A 16,395-nucleotide genomic window follows, 5' to 3' on the forward strand; every position below is an offset into this window, starting at 1 on the left:
CCATCTCGCCAGCCCCCGAAGTTTTTAAATAGGAAAGTGTGAGACCAATTTGACAAACAGTGAGGAAAATGTTTTAGAAGAGGAAAGTACAAAGCTGCTAAGCCGATAATGTCAAATTGAAACCTGGGATTTCAGAGAACGAAGGGGGAAAAAAAGAAGAAACAGTCTTTGAAAAGAATAGTATAACTTTAAAAAAAAATTATGTATAGGCGGGAAAAGGAGACATGCAGCCTTTAAAAACAAAACTATATTTTTATAGGTTCTGTATTGAGTCAGAGAGTACTTCTGTTGGTGACTAAGGCATGAGACAGAGTTCAGTCCATACACAAGGAAATGTTTCTGTATTCTCTTTTCTGTAACAAGCATACCATGCAAAGTGCATTCAGTTATACTGTCATTCATTAACCTGGATTGTCCTCTGTGCATAGTGATCAAGAACTAAAGTCCAATACACCTAGAAATGAAAGCTTATCTTTCAGAAAGAATTAAGTGAAACCTGGGTAGAAAAAGAAAGGGAACACCCTGAGGAGAGCTGAGCCTTGCCTGAGGAGAGCTGAGCCCTGAGAAGAGCTGAGCTCTGAAGAGAGCTGAGCCCTGAGGAGAGCTGAGCCCTGAGGAGAGCTGAGCCCTGAAGAGAGCTGAGCCCTGAGCCCTTGCCTGAGAAGAGCTGAGCCCTGCCTGAGGAGAGCTGAGCCCTGCCTGAGGAGAGCTGAGCCCTGCCTGAGGAGAGCTGAGCCCTGCCTGAGGAGAGCTGAGCCCTGCCTGTGAGAGCTGAGGCCTGAGGAGAGCTCAGAGGCAGCAGGAGACAAGGCCACTGCTCCATCCCTGAAGCCAGGCAGCAAGCAGAACCAGATACCACAGCTTCCTTAACCTTACCTATTTTATTAAACGCTTCTTGTAGCTCTTCAAGCTCCTCCCGAGAAATGGTGGTGGTACTGTTTTCCATCTTTAGACTGGAAGGGCTACTTCAAGTCTTTATATCTAGAAAGAACATATTACCAAAAAAAAAAAAAAATTAGCTCCCGTGAAATATTTGGTAATGCGCCTAAGGCACACAGGAAGCACAGTGTGCAAGAAGTCACCCAGAAAGTCTGTCTGACAAGGAACAAACAGTAGGTCACCTGGTGACACATCCAGATCAAGTCAGGAAACAATAACAGACTCAGCATGGGGCTTGGGGCTTTCCACACCCAGTGCTTCTATAAGACATGAGCTTCTGAACAGAGGCTAAGATTTTCATTTATATTCGAGCTGAGTATTTCAGTTTAGGGGAAGTATAGCATTTGGACGTGTAAAGGACAAAGAAAGTAAACTTAATGACATGCACAATAGCCACAAAAGGGTTAGCGTCTACTCATGCAGAGATGAATTCATGCCTGAAATGTTCACCTTCAAAATAATCCGACCATAGCCACATTCCTCCCCTTTCCCTGTGAAAGGTCACTCCAGATTAGTGGACCCCTTTTCAGAACAGGGAAGGCAAACTAAAAAGGGAAGAATAAAAAAATTAGGCTATGAGAAAGTAAGAAGTGGACCCAATGTTTAAGAGCATTAGCTGCTCTTGCAGAGGCCCTAGGTTCAATTCTCAGTTCCCACATCAAGTGGCTCACATCTGCCTTTAATTACAGTTCCAGGGGACGTACCACCCTCTTCTGGCCTCTGCAAGTACTGCACACATATGGTTCACATACAAACAAGTAGGGGCACGCAAAAATGAAAAATGTTGTTGCTTGTATAAAATACACACAGAAAATTTAAATTATACCCATCTTACTGTCCAGAAATAGTACCTAATATCTTTATATTTTCTCAGAGCCACTTTCTAAACACAGGTACCTCGGGGGTGGAGTTTAAAATGTGCTCATATTTAGTATTAATTCATTATTTGTATGCTTTCATGTTCCTATCAATACAACATTTAATGGCCACATATTACTATCTCATTACTTACATGATGAAATCCTCACTGTATGGTATTTACATGGTTTCCAATTCTTACACACAATGCCTCAAAGAATATCCATGTTTCCTATCCATGTTTGCTTCTGTATGATAAAACAAATCTAAACATGTATGTTACTTATATGTTTAAGACTTCTGATGTACAACAGTTTACCCTTTTTTTTTATTTTTGAGACAAGGTCTTGTTATGTAGCCCAGGCTAGCCTGGAAGTCAAGATAATCCTGTTCCCTCCTCCTAACTGTTGAGATTACGGCATACATTACCACACCCAGCTCAACACCTATTCTTAGGTGACTTAGTGATTTTTATATTTAGCATAGACGATGAATACAAATTATATTATGTTTCGCTCATGTATACCTATTTATACAAGACAGTTAATATGTACCACAGAATATAAACAAGTAGTTGTGTCCTATAAGAGAATAGGGACTGAAGCTAAGTGGGAAACCCATTTCAAATGCTTTTATACTTATGTATAATTTCATGTATATGAGCTTCAAATTCTCAAATATTCACAAAATCATACCAATTATCAGAATCATCTATTCACTTAAATTTTTCATGGCAATGTAATATGTCAAATCGTATGAAACAGTCAAAGAGTGATATGATCTGAACACAGAGCCTGCCTCAGCTGCACATGTACTAACCTGAAGTGATCTGCATATCAACTTCTAATAATCTTTGATGTTCTCTCAAAATGATAGATTTCTATGTTTTACACTCTTTTCTAGGATATTATTTAGTCCTAATTTAATATAATTAAATAGTTTTTAAAATATTATATTGCCTACTATTTAACTTTGCACTTTTGGGGGGTTTTGTTTTGTTTTGATTTGTTTTTACAAATCCTAAGAATGGCTTTAGATTTATCATTGGAAAAGACAATGGTCAATTGAGTCAGCCTATTGATTCAGGAGAGCCCCTTACATCCTACCCTTAAGCATCCATTCTATTAAGTTCTCACTTTTAGAAGTTCTTCTACAGTTATAAGTTTGGTTGGTTGGTTGGTTGGTTTGTTTGTTTGTTTGAGCCAGTGTTTCTTTGTGTATCCCTGGCTGTCCTAGATAATTGACTCTGTAGACCAGGCTGGCCTTGAACTCAACTCCATCTGCTTCAGCCTCTGAGTGCTAGGAGTAAAGGTGTGTGCCACCATGCCTGACATTTATGACTCTTTATAGGCACATTTATTTTGTGTTGAAAGAAATCAATTAGTAGGATATCTTGCATAACTTCCTAATTTTTCAAACTACTATTCCAGTGGTGAATCAATATGGTTTGGGTCACCTTGCACGCCTTGTTCAAAATGATCTCTACCACTTGCCTAGAGATTTAAGGCTGCAAATTAGCTGTGCTGATGGCTTTGCATTGGAAATGGTTAATATAAAGCTGGGGCTTGATGCTTAGGAGAACCTATTTGATTTTATGTAATTTGTTAATCATATATAATAATTTTATTTGCCCACAGTCAAGCAAAATATTAGCATGCGATATATTAGAAATCATTTTACCCATAGGCGGTTTTCTTTTTCTTTTTTTTTTTTTTGCTTTTATATCTAATAAGTATAAAAGATATTGCTTTGCATCTTTTTTTAAATGAAACAAACAGAAATAGAATGATCTTTTTTTTTTTTTTTTTTTTGGGTTTTGGGTTTTCGAGACAGGGTTTCTCTGTGTAGCCCTGACTGTCCTGGAACTCACTTTGTAGACCAGGCTGGCCTCAAACTCAGAAATCCGCCTGCCTCTGCCTCCCCAGTGCTGGGATTAAAGGCATGCGCCACTACTGCCCAGCTTAGAATGATCTTTAAGATACACATTTGAAGTGTGATAAGCTAAGGTAGGTAGGTCAGGCTGATCTCAAACTCAAAAATTCCTCTGCTTCTGCCCTGGGATTACAGTTGTGCATGTCTACAACCAGCTGAATCCCAGCTAGAGTACGCTGAAGAGCAGAAACAAGAGACCCTGTTTCAACAAGACGGAAGACAAGAACCGCAACTCTCAAAAGCTGTCCTCTGGCTCCACATGCACACCATCTCACATGTGCACTGTCATACGCATACATACATGCATACACACATACATATACAAACACACACACATACACACACACACATGTATGTAAACAACAATTAGTGGAAAAAGGAAGCCATGAATTTGAAAGAGATAAAGGAGAGGTAGATGGTAGACTTTGCAGGGAGGAAGGGAAGAAGGAAATGATATAAATAATCTCAAAAAAACAAAAGAAATATTTTTAAAAAAATTACAAGGACTTAGAGCTGCACGCTAACCACTGAGAGTTAGCCATCAGAAGACAAGCTACTCTTCAGGGCCATCAGGCTGGTTTCTCCAGAGCCCAGTCAGTGTAAAACTGAAACAGTGAGTGTGCTGCATGACAACTGAGAGAGTTAAATTAAAAGAGGCCCGAGATACACAGCCACACGTGAATATGCTCCTAGGTGCTCGGCTTGGACCGAGCAGCTGTAAAACACATTTTGGGAAATAATTGTAGATTTAAATATGGAATGCCAAGTACTGTTCAAATACTTTAATCACCCATGCTGTTATTTTTGTAACCTGTTTCTATAGAGGTATATACTAGAGGTAAGCTCGGGAAGCCTATGGCTTGCTTCAAGATGACTCCTCTGCCTCTGCCCCCTCTTCTCTTTAAAAGGCTCATTTATTTATGCATTTTCTGTGTAAGAGTGCTCTGCCTGCATGTAGGCCTACATGTAACAAGAAGACATTGGATCCCATTACAGATGGTTGTGAGCCACCATGTGGGTGATGGGAACTGAACTCAGTACCTCTGGAAGAGCAGCCAGCGCTCTGAACCACTAAGCCATCTCCCCAGCCCTCTTCGAGACACTTCAATTACATGATGAAACTGAAATTCAAACCCAAGCCTGAATTTCCTAACTTACGGCTGTTACCACTTAACACGTATTTAATGTTGGCACAACAATAATGACAGAGGAAAAAGAAAAGACAGGAAGTGCTTCTCAGGAGGAAATGCAGGTGGACGCATGGTGGAAAGGAGCTTTCTCTTCCTTATACACTTCCTGTACCTTTTAGACCACAGAGCAAAGGCAGCTGTGAGAAAGCTGTGCTTATCATACAGTGAACGGGAGAAGTCTGGACACAGGTTTCAAATACTGAGAGTGGCAATGTTATATATAAACCTACTACCTGTATATGAATGTTTTAAAGGACACTGGCATTTCTTACAATGCAAAATACAGTGATTAAAATACTAAATGTAGCCGGGCGTGGTGGCGCTCACCTTTAATCCCAGCACTCGGGAGGCAGAGGCAGGCGGATTTCTGAGTTCGAGGCCAGCCTGGTCTACAAAGTGAGTTCCAGGACAGCCAGGGATATTCAGAGAAACCCTGTCTCGAAAAACAAAAAAACAAAACAAAACAAAAAAAAAACAAAAAACAAAACAAAAAAAAAAAAAACCCCTAAGTGTATACATTGTGACATCCATGTCTCTGATGCCCTGTGTGTATTCTCCTTTCATCCACACCACTCTATGACGTAGTCCCCGCCTCGGTTGATACTTCAGCAAGGATTCTGAAGATAAAGGAAATCACTGTCACTTGTAGAAAACTGAATGCAGCCAGAAATTATTATAGCAAGTGAAATAAGCCAGACTTGGGAAGAAAAAAAATGCTATATTTTCTCTCATAAACAAACCTTATATTTTCATTTTTAAACATGCATATGTAGAGAAAAATCTATGAAAGTAGAAAAGAGATGCTAAGAGGGAAAAAGAGGGTTATTAAGGCAGGTCAGGAGGTGAACAGAGTGTGTGTGATGTGAAATCGGAATGGGGCTGGTAAGGAAGAAGGAGACAGCGCGAGAGTGGAGGAGGAGGGGAAAGACAGACGGCCGGGAGAAGAGTGTATGAAAACGCCATAATGAAGCCTACTCCTTTGTGCGCTAATTTAAAAATGAAATATATTTTCAAACCAAGAATCAGATATGAAGTTGCAAGAAACAAAACATCCTTTAGAATAAAGCTAAAAGAGAAAAGACCAAAGGCATGATCATCCCTCCACAGGAGCGCCTATTCTGTACCCTTCCTGCCTCTGGGCCTGCACACACACAGGCCTCCCTAATGTAACTGGATAGCAACCACATAAATGTACAGTCATATGATAACTGCGCAATAGTTTGCCTTATATATTGTATTCTTGTGAAACTAGAACTTGCAATTTTAAAAGAAGTCAGCCCATGTAAAGTATGGGGGAAACTCTAGATGTATCAACTTATATTTATTTATCAAGCCGACATAGCCTGTCTTCTATGAAACGTGCGTGGCCGCACTGTTACTCAGAGTCACTTTACAACTTTAGAAGTGAGGAACTTGCCCAGAATCAGGGCCTGAAGTCCAGCACTGAAGCACACACTTGAGAGTGAATGCCTGAGATGGACATTGAAGAGATACCAGGCTCACCATGAGACCTACAGTAGGCAGGCTGTGCTGCACTCCTGACATAGTCCCAGGCCTTGACTCGCCCCTTGAATGTCTTCAATAGTCAATGCTACATTTTCTCACACATTTTTAACACCTATGGTTTAAGCCTAACATTCATTTACCAATTAAAGCCACCACCCGCCTCTAATCTTAAGTGCTTCCTGGCCCAAACAAATATATATTTGAAAGATAAAAAAAAAAATTGGAAAAAGAAAATTTCAGTTGAAATTTAATCTAATCTTTATACTCCCTCAAATATTCAACTTCCTTGAGTCTCTTAAAGCTTTGCCAAAGCGGCTGATATAATTGGAAAGATCTAATGGGCTTCGTTGAACAGTCTGAGGGGAAAGGGTATTAGAAAGAGCCCTGAATTGCCCTGAAACAAGAAAATGTGTATGCCTTCTACCATCCCTAAAGCTCCAACCATCAGAGACCAACACTGCTTCCTCTGATGCACGGTCACTTCCTGAGTTTCTAGATCCTTTATCTTCTTCACCCCTCTGCCTCCTCAGATTCCGAGTTCTAAGACTGTCCTCTGACTCAGCTCAGCCAGGTTTTTCCCTCATCCACCCTCCTAAAGTCCCCTTTCCCCGACTCCTCCACCCACAGTAACCTACAACACAATGGCAAATATTTACAAAGAGCTTCCAACCGCCCTACTATTATACAGAGCTCCTCACACACGTTAATCTACTGACAGCACAGGCAAGATCCCTGACGTGAGTGTGAGGCCCACAGAGATGGCCTAGCCTCCATTGAGATTGTAAAGGCCAGCCCTACTTCCTGTTTGCTCTCTCCTTCCTGGTGTGGATGTGCTGTGACAGGCCACCTCTTGCTCTGTCACCATGACTCCCTACTATGAAGAATTGTATCTCCTACACTGTAGCCCAGAACACAGCCCTTCTTCCTTACCTTGCTTTGTCAGCGATTTTGTAACAGCAACAAGAGAAGTAAGACAGTTGCTTGACCAGTAGAGAGTCAGCAAATACTCTGACGCTCACTAGATGAATCCCATCTGTTTCTTAAAAAATAATAAGTGGAAAAGGGAAGCTGCTGAAGGATGCATAGAGTGTGCCACTTACTGTAAATCATACATATGCATACTGTCAGTGCTGCTTATAACACCATATGTATGTAAGAAAGCTTACATATGTGACTAATACAAACAAGTTCAGGAGAGTAGCTATCGGAGAGGGAAGCTGGGGTCAAGGCGTGCAGTAAGATTGGTTGGGCCTATCGCTCTTTTTAAAAAGATATGTTTTAAGGACTTATGGCAAAAAGTTTAATGTGTATTCAGTGGGTTAGGGGCTAGTACACAGACATACTTACACTGTGCCTATATTTTTCCAGGCTCTAAAAATAATTCATAATGTTAAAAAATTTCTTATACAGAAAAAAGATACTTCTTAAACCAGTCAGGAACTACTAATTAAAGAAATGGGTTAAGGGCTGGGCAGATGGCTCAGTTGGTAGAGTCCTTGAGGGCCTGAGTTCAGTTCCCAGGACTAATGGTCGAAGGAGAGAACCAAGTCTTCAAAATTGCCCTTTGACTTGATTTCCACATAGTGTGCATGCACAATCTCACAAATGCACATGCATGTTCACACACACACACACACACACACACACACACACACACACACACACACTTTAACTGATTAGAAAGAAGTTGGACAGCACCTGAAGAACTACACTTGATGCTGTCCTGAGTCTTCCACACATGCATGCATACATGGGCACCAACACACAAACAAATATGCACACACAAAGAAAGAAAGAGGCTGCAGTATAGCAGAGTGGTTTGTGGGGGGTCTTAGTGCTCATGAGGCTCTGGGTTCCAGCCCTACAGGGAAAGGAAATGGGGGGAGAGTGAGAAGGATGGGAGAGGGGAACAGATGGAAAGGCAAGGCAAACAGGCAAAGTCTAAAGTAATCAGGAAAATATAAAGATGACCTCTCGGCCATCTCTTTTTGAACAGGGGACATTTCCAAGGCACGAGAAACCTTCAAGTACTTCAATCGCCAGCAATCCCAAGTTACTATTATGGAAGAATTTATTGAAATATTACATTCCACTTAAGTCTTCTGTTGCCTTAAGGTCCTGGAAACACAGAAGACAAGATCAGCTAGAAATCTAGGGTCCCCTCAGGCCTTGGAGAAAATAAATCTAGGAAGAGGTTTACCTAGCTTGTGTGTTCAGGGTCTGGTTGAGGGTGGGCAGAACAAGGCACAGATGGAGACGACAGAGATTATCCTGAAGAAGAACTCGTAGATGCCAGCCAGGAACAGAGAACCTCCACCAAAAGCCTGCAGGCTATGCCAAGGAGCCCTTTCCACAGCGCAGCCGCTGAGGACTGACTTGTGAAGGCAGAAAAGCTTCGTCTGATCTGAGCCTCTTGTTCTGTCAAAGACCCCAGGGCAAAGGAAACTGAAGGCAGATCCCAAGTTCCTGGAATAGATCTGACAGCAATGGTGAAATGAAGAAGACAAAGCTGCCCTAAGAACATAAAAAACAGGATTGTTCAACCCTTCTGGGAATCCATGGAAAAGATCTTGAGGAAAGTCTAGACTCAGAGTCTACAGACCCTCAGGGTTGCTGGTCAGGGGCAGCCCCACTGGTACTGTGCACCCTCCTCCGCTTCTCTTATCGCCCACCACAGCCCTTCCCTTTTCCTGCCATTTCCTATTTTCAAATGGAAAGATCTCCATGTCACCAGAATCCACCACCATGTATAAAAACCACAAGAAGCTAAGAAATAAAGTGCAACTGAAGAGCGTCCCTCCTACTGTAAGGCAAACCTGGAGAGTATTTTCAAGGGCCAATTCTCCCCTCCCCCCCATTTCCTACAGAACAGTGGCACTTCACAGCAGGATTCCCCATAATCATAGTGTCTTTCAACCAGTTAACTGGAATGTCTACTCACTCTTGAATAGAGGAATTGGAATACTGTTTACTTGGTTAAATACGAGTTTCCTTTGCTACTTAACCAGCACAACTGTCCCTTGGACTGAGACACTGGGTATTTAAAAGGCTCCAAAGGTCCCAGAGAACCAACCCTTCAGCTCCGAAAGAATTGAGGTTGGCTCTTTCTTTTGTTCAATAAGCAGCAGCTATAGAAACTCTTCTTTTAAAGGCAATTTTACTGTCAATAGCCTGGATTTGTCAATTCTCCACTATTGAAAAAGAAAGTATTTTGCTCGTTTGAGAATGGCCTCGGTGCATGGATTAACATTAGAGACCTTGAGAGCATCACGTAGGCCCCACTGTGAAGAATGAGGACAAGGGTGAGTGACACCTGAGTTCAAAGAGACTTATGTAGACATCTCCTAAATGGAAGCCTGGCAGTTTTCTACAAAATAAAATCAACAACAACAACAAAATAATCCTGAGTCATTTCATAGCGGGCCTTTTCCCCTCCTGTCTTTATGATTCCACCATGTCCCGCATGACCACCATTAATGCCCATTCCTGCACCCTCCCCGCTTAACACTCTGCTGAGGTACAAGACACACGGCACGCCACCTCTGCTTTCTTTAGTCAGCTATTCATATCCTCTGTGTTGTTCAGTTCACATACATTCACCCATTCCTGGACATAGGATGCATGTTACATGCAGTGACCTCATTCTGATCCGTTACGCTCACCTCACCTTCCTAACCTGGCAGCTTGCTCCGCACAGCAAAGCGGACCAGTCCTGTCTTCCCAGTAGCCGGAATGGGATGGGCCGTACACCTCCATTCAGTAAAGCTCTTCATCAGCTTCCGTCATGCTAGCCCCTTCTTCTGACCAAATAGCTCCTCCTTTCTACTTTCTCATCTTTTAATTTTAAGCTAGATTTCACAAGACAAAAATGGGGTTTTTGCTGTTGTTTTTCTGAGTTTGGCTTATTTAGCTTAATGTGATAACAATTTGCAGTTCCATATATTTTCCTACCAACGGTGGCGTTTTCTTCTTCATTGCTGCTGGAAAAACAAAAACAACAGCAAAAAAGATTTTTCTATGGCCTCCCGGACTGCTGGCTTCACCTGCGCCCCTCATCTACTGATGACGAAAACAATTAGCCTATCTGTACCAAGAAGCCGATTGTAAATAAAACAAGAGAGGGATCAAAAAAAAAAAAAAAAAGGCAAAGCCTATTGGGTCAAAATCTTTCAGAACTTGAAATGATCGAACCGGGAAGCTTTGGGTGCAGGTGCTTCCCAAGGGAAAGCTGAAAAGACTGAGCCCAGAAGGCAAGTCCGGAGCAGCTCCCGGGAGCGCCCAAGGTTGGCCCTCACTCAGCACATGCGCATTACAGTCTGAGTCTGTGGATGAGAGGCCATTGGCCACATGCCCCATTCCCACAGCCAAGCGATAGCAAGGAGATAGATAAGACCTGCAGTTCCAGAGGTCTCTGCCGAGGTTCACTTGCCTCCGCCTTTTTAATTTGACTCATGCACACATAGGCACGCCATCCGAAAAGTGTTGCCATCGGTGCTTAGTGCCTAGTCACAAACATCTTTTTATCTTACTCTTTTAGCAACAAACACCAGTGAGTGCTCACCATAAACCAAGCCCTCTCCTAGGGACTACACATATCATCATCTCACGGCAACTCTCTTAGGAGTCTTAGCTAAAGCCACCCTCATAGATTCCTGGGAGTTTCCATTTGTCCTAGGTTCTAGCTCATCCCAGAGATGCCCCCCCCCCTCCTTGACTCTATCCCAGGACTCTCTCTCTCTCCATCTTCCCCCGACTAGATCCCTCCTGCCCCCCTCACCCCACTCCCTGGACTCCATTTCCCAGCCCACAGCTCCACTTACTACCTTCTTAGCAGGTTACTATTCACTTCCTTCCACGCCTACAGCTCGGCAAGCTCCCTGTGATCTTTTCCTGTTCAAAGCTGGCCTAGAACCTAACTGGGCAGTGCAGACCTATTAGACCCAAGTGTGCACACTGTGTGATCTGTCCAGAAACTGGGAAAATTGATGGAAAGATTTAACTAAGCTTCGGGGAATGGTGTGAATTATTCTACAACACTTTTCTGATCTCTGGAAAAAAGTACTTCGCTCCTGTTTTATGTATTGTGTAGTCACAGGAAATTATACACTGGGGAGGTGAGTGCCCAGATTGTAATTGCCTATAAATGCCAAATGCCTCTGAATGAATGCTTGAGTACCACACCAACTAGCTGTCAGGCCACAGGAAACAGTGATTGGTGACTCACGATTCCCATATGAATCCTCTGGAATAACCAAGTTATTACTTCCTAGCTTAGAATCCCTTCCCCAGTTCTAGCCCAGAATTCACTGGACTCAAAGGAATGCAGACAAGCCCCTATTCTAACTAGTGCCCAAAGAGCAGATATCCTCTCGGGGTTGTCATGTCAGAACATAAACTCTAACCTTCAAAATGCACTTGACTCCAAAGTAAAGCTTTTCAGTGTTTACATTTTAAAAATGTTTTCAGGAGATAAGGTCCTGAGATGATATTTTGCCACACATGACTCCAACTCTAATTATCCCCATTAAAAGGCAAAGGAAGAAATTTTCATGCAGCATATGCATATATTTTTTAAAGATTCATTAAAAACTCACATAAAATCCCAAGTTTTAAAAGGTTATGGATAAGAAAAATAAGGATTTTATATAAATACAATAAATTTTAAATATAGAATCAATTACAAAGGCTATAACAATGAACAATTCTCAAACTATTATCACTTTTCCTAAAAGCACAATAAATTTAACATATTTTGGCATTATTCTTTTAAGGAGCATCAGGCCCTTAGTGAAGGATTTTACCAAACAGCAGATTTGAGTTTTCTTCCTGATTCTCCATGACAAGCAGAGACTTGTCCAAAAACTATGAAGCAGTCTTCTTGTTTGTCACCCATTATAAAAGAAAGCAGTACTCACTAAACAACTCTGGAACTTTCTCCACTCTAGAATCTCAACAATAAAAAAATAATTATAACCACACTTTATATTTAACAAGTAATTCATACCTTCCACCGAGATCCCTACACATGATCTAATATTAGACATAGGTCACCCAACAGAGAAATCAATACATAATGTACTATTTACTCAGGTAAGTCTGAGGATTTCCTCTATTAGCATTTTGACTGACAACTGATGTGGGAGGGCCCAGCTCACTGTGAGCAGTACCAACCCTGGGCTGGCAGTCCTGGGAGCTATACCAAAGCAGGCAAAATCAGTAAGCAGTGTTCCTCCATGGCCTCTCCTTGAGTTCCTACCCTGACTTCCCTCACTGATGGGCTGTGATGTGGAAGTGTAAGCCAACTAAACCCTTTCTTTCCAAGTTGCCTTTTGTCGTGGTGTTTATCACAGCAATGGGAACTCTAAGACAGTGACCACTGTCACCATAGATTCTTTTGCATTCTTTAAAATCATAACAATAATTTCCTCTGGCTTTTTTCATTCAGCATGAGTATTTTCATAGTATTCAAATCTCCTGCCTGTCATTCTGCTATGTGATTTTTTTATTATTGCTTTTTTTAATACTGGGTTTTACAGGTTGCTCTCAACCCTGAAGCTCCCATCTCTCATCTATTCTAGTCAGCTGGAAGGTTTGAGGTGTGTGTGTGTGTGTGTTTCTGTAGTCACCAATGGATGTTAGACTTATAGTACTTTTTCTATGTCTCTATAATTGTTATACGTTTCTGCTTGTTAGCATTTTGAATTGCAATTACTGATTTAAAATGTTAACAGTCTTCCATTCCTGGAGTGAGCTGTTCTTGATTCGGATGCCTTCACTCCTCCTTCACGTGATTACTGATAAGGTTGGGCTAAGCCTCTTCTGTCGTGTCTTCTGTTTCTTACTGGTTACATTCTCCCTTCATTTTATCTTTCCTGGAATTACTTGAATATTTCTAATTCCAATTTATTTCTTTTGATTATTAATTATAACAATTTGTGGTTACTTTCAGCTTTACAGTACATTTTTTAAAACATGTTACCCCTTATCCTCAAGAGGTTTTACTCCATGCCACAAAGAGCATCAAAATGCCACAGTACTAGGAGGGTTGGGTATCATCAGTCTGAAAACCTGAATCCAAAATATTCCAACTGGAAAAGCTGCGAAGCTGCAAGAGGGAGCCTGCTTAGACAGCCTGGATGTCTGAAAAACTACAAGTTATGAAATACATCCGATTTCAGATAATTCAGGTAAAGAATACTCAATGTAGATGTCTATTTCCCCAACTCTTGGCCTGTGTGCTATTTATAATTTTATTATAAATAAATATAAATATATATAAATAAATAATATAAATTTATAATAAAAATTTATAATTTTTATTATAAATTGTATACCATATCTTATCATTTTAAACTAATTATCTTTCAGAATCAAACAGAAATACTTTTAATATGCTGTGTCTGGTGAAAATAAATCTAAGTTTAAAAAGCAACAACCTTAAAAAATATTAATAAACAATTGTTTATTAATAATTGGTGACAATTGGTCACTGCTGTAGCATCATGTTCTTCATCCCTTTGTACAGACCTGTGTTTCCATAGTGTCTCAGTCCATTGGCCTGGAGCCTTCCCTTAACATTACTTATACTATTAAAAGACAGTTTTATATCCACATGTTTCATCATTGTTTGGAATATGTCTTTGCTGGGTATAGATATGAGTTGACTGCTTGTCTCTTAATGGCGCTCCTGCATGGCCTGCCTGCACTGTCCCCAACAGCACATCTGTTTCATTGTCACCTTTCTTCTTCTACACAAAGCATCTCCTTTTCTCATTGGGTTATTTTAAGATTTTACTCTTATCAGTGGTTTTAAACAATTTGAATATGGTATGCCTTGATGTTATTTAATTACAGTATGCCTTAATATCATTTTTCTCTATCTTTTTTATTGCAGATCATTGAGTTTCTCAGATCTATGAAGCTGAAACTATAGAGTTTTCAACCTGTTTTTTTTTTTTTCAGCTCTTATCTGCAAGTATTTCTTCTGTTTTCCCCCTCCTTGGAAGGATGATCAGGACACGCATGAGGCCATGTGAAACTATCCACAGAAGTTCAAAGTCAGCTGTATAGTGAATTCAAGGACAGACAAGGCTTAAGATACTGTCTCAATAAAGAAAAATAAGTTTGACAGAAAGAGAATTTAAGACTCATACTTAAGGGTTTACTAATTGATAAGATATGTATTATTGCATCTGATTCTCAAATACCCTTGTAGGGAAAGCAGAACTAAAATGAAATTTCATATAACACACACATGCACACACACACACACACGATAGGAATAAATATTACTGTTATTATACTACATAAACTACTATGTTTGTGAACCCACTTATTCTTAATTTGTACATAAGAAGACTGTCAGAGAGGCCAACTTACAGAGCAGGTCAAGTGCTAAGTATCAAAGCTAGGACTATTGTCAGTGTGTCTGAGTCTTTGTCCTCTGTTCCTTTCAATAAACCACATGATTCTTGTGTGGCCAAGAGCGATGAAGTCATGCAGTGGGTTCTCAGGGGAAACAAGGAATCATCTTTCTACATGATATTCAAGAGCGAGATCTGAGCCTCTTTTGTGTAGACGGTAAAATGAGATGAGTCAGAACAGAGGTTTACAAAACAATTCCCTGCATGGTTCTTCGTACTTTATCAGTTATAATTTAAAACTAAATTCTCCTTTTTTTTTTTTTTTTTTTTTTTTTAGAGAACTAAGATACTATTTTTATTATATATAACAGGAATCAAGTAACGGATTGGGCAAAGTGGTTATAGCTCATGGTCAGCAGCCATGAGACCAAGGCAAGAGGATCCCCAAATTTCCGATCAGCTTGGACCGCATAGTAAGTTCCAGGACAGATTTTTTTTTTTTAAAGTAAGCAGTTATTATCAGCAATAAGTCAAACACTGTCATGACTGCATATATTAGCAGGGGTAAAGCACAGCAGAGTTGGGGAGTTGTATAAAGTACTGATAATAAAACGACTGATCTTCATGGTAAGTAAAGATAAATTTAGATGCCTGTACCTCTCCTATAGCACCGATTCTTTTGTTTGTTTGTTTGTTTGTTTGTTTGTTTGTTTGCAAACAGGGTTTCTCTGTGTAGCCCTGGCTATCTTGGAACTCACTCTGTAGACCAGGCTGGCCTGGAACTCAGAGATCTACCTGCTCTGTCCCCTAATTGCCTGGATTAAAGGCTTTAAAGTCAATTAAAATTTAATTAAATGAATTAAAATGTAAAGCTGCTACACAGCTAATTCTTATCATTTTCTGATGGTTTTGATGTATTTTTAGTAAATTACACATAGATTCCACAAAGTGATTTATTGATCCAAACTCTACACATAATTTCAGGGACTTGGTGGGCACCTCATTCACAAGCCCACTCTTGACCTTTCCACGGGTCCATCAGTTCTGAACTAGTGACCCCAACTTCGCATATTCATGTGTATACACGGCTTATGTGTGTGCACACACGTGTCCAGGTGAGCGCGCACAAGTGTCTGCACACATTTGTGGAAGTGTGCACACACAGAGGTCAGAGGTAACACTGAGTGCCTCCCTTGTCCGTTTTTGCTACTGTTGTTTTGTTTTGAGGCAGGGTCTCTCATGGTACCCTGAGCTCTCAGATTTGGCTTTGCTGGTTAGCCAACAAACCGGAAGGATTCCCCTGCCTCTGCCTCCACGGTATGAGCAGCCATGCCTGCCTGCCTGCCCTTTGAATCGATGCTGGTGATCACAATTCAGGTCTTGTGCCTAGGCAGCAAGCGCTTTCCCCACTGAAGCATCCCCACAGCCCCTCTTCGACATTTTAAACGAACAAGTCGATCAGCAAGAGTCACTGGTGTAATGACCCTATCAGTAAGCAGACGTGGTTTGTAAGTGGCAGGTATGGCCACACATAATCACAGTAACAAGTCTATTGACTAATGTACATGTGGCTTTACGGGAAGACAGATGAAGGGAGGGATATTTCA

General features: G+C 40.9%; 1 protein-coding gene across 4 annotated transcripts in view; it reads right to left on the minus strand.

Moving 5' to 3' along the window:
- The window catches only part of Pls1 (plastin 1 (I-isoform)), a 92,665-nt gene that overhangs the window by 42,244 nt on the left and 34,026 nt on the right, over positions 1-16,395 (minus strand). For 2 of the 4 annotated variants that reach the window (NM_001033210.3, XM_006510746.3), the window contains exon 2: positions 877-981. The exons of 1 other annotated variant lie outside the window; for it this stretch is intronic. In NM_001033210.3, the coding sequence (NP_001028382.1) occupies positions 877-946 (70 nt within the window). In that variant the 5' untranslated portion in view covers positions 947-981. Of the gene's footprint in view, positions 1-876; positions 982-1,389; positions 1,413-16,395 lie in introns of those variants that run through there. One more of the 4 variants, XM_006510747.3, reaches the window with a different exon arrangement.

The sequence above is a fragment of the Mus musculus genome, chromosome 9, assembly GCF_000001635.26.
Source record: "Mus musculus strain C57BL/6J chromosome 9, GRCm38.p6 C57BL/6J".
In the NCBI taxonomy this organism is placed as follows: Eukaryota; Metazoa; Chordata; class Mammalia; order Rodentia; family Muridae; genus Mus; species Mus musculus.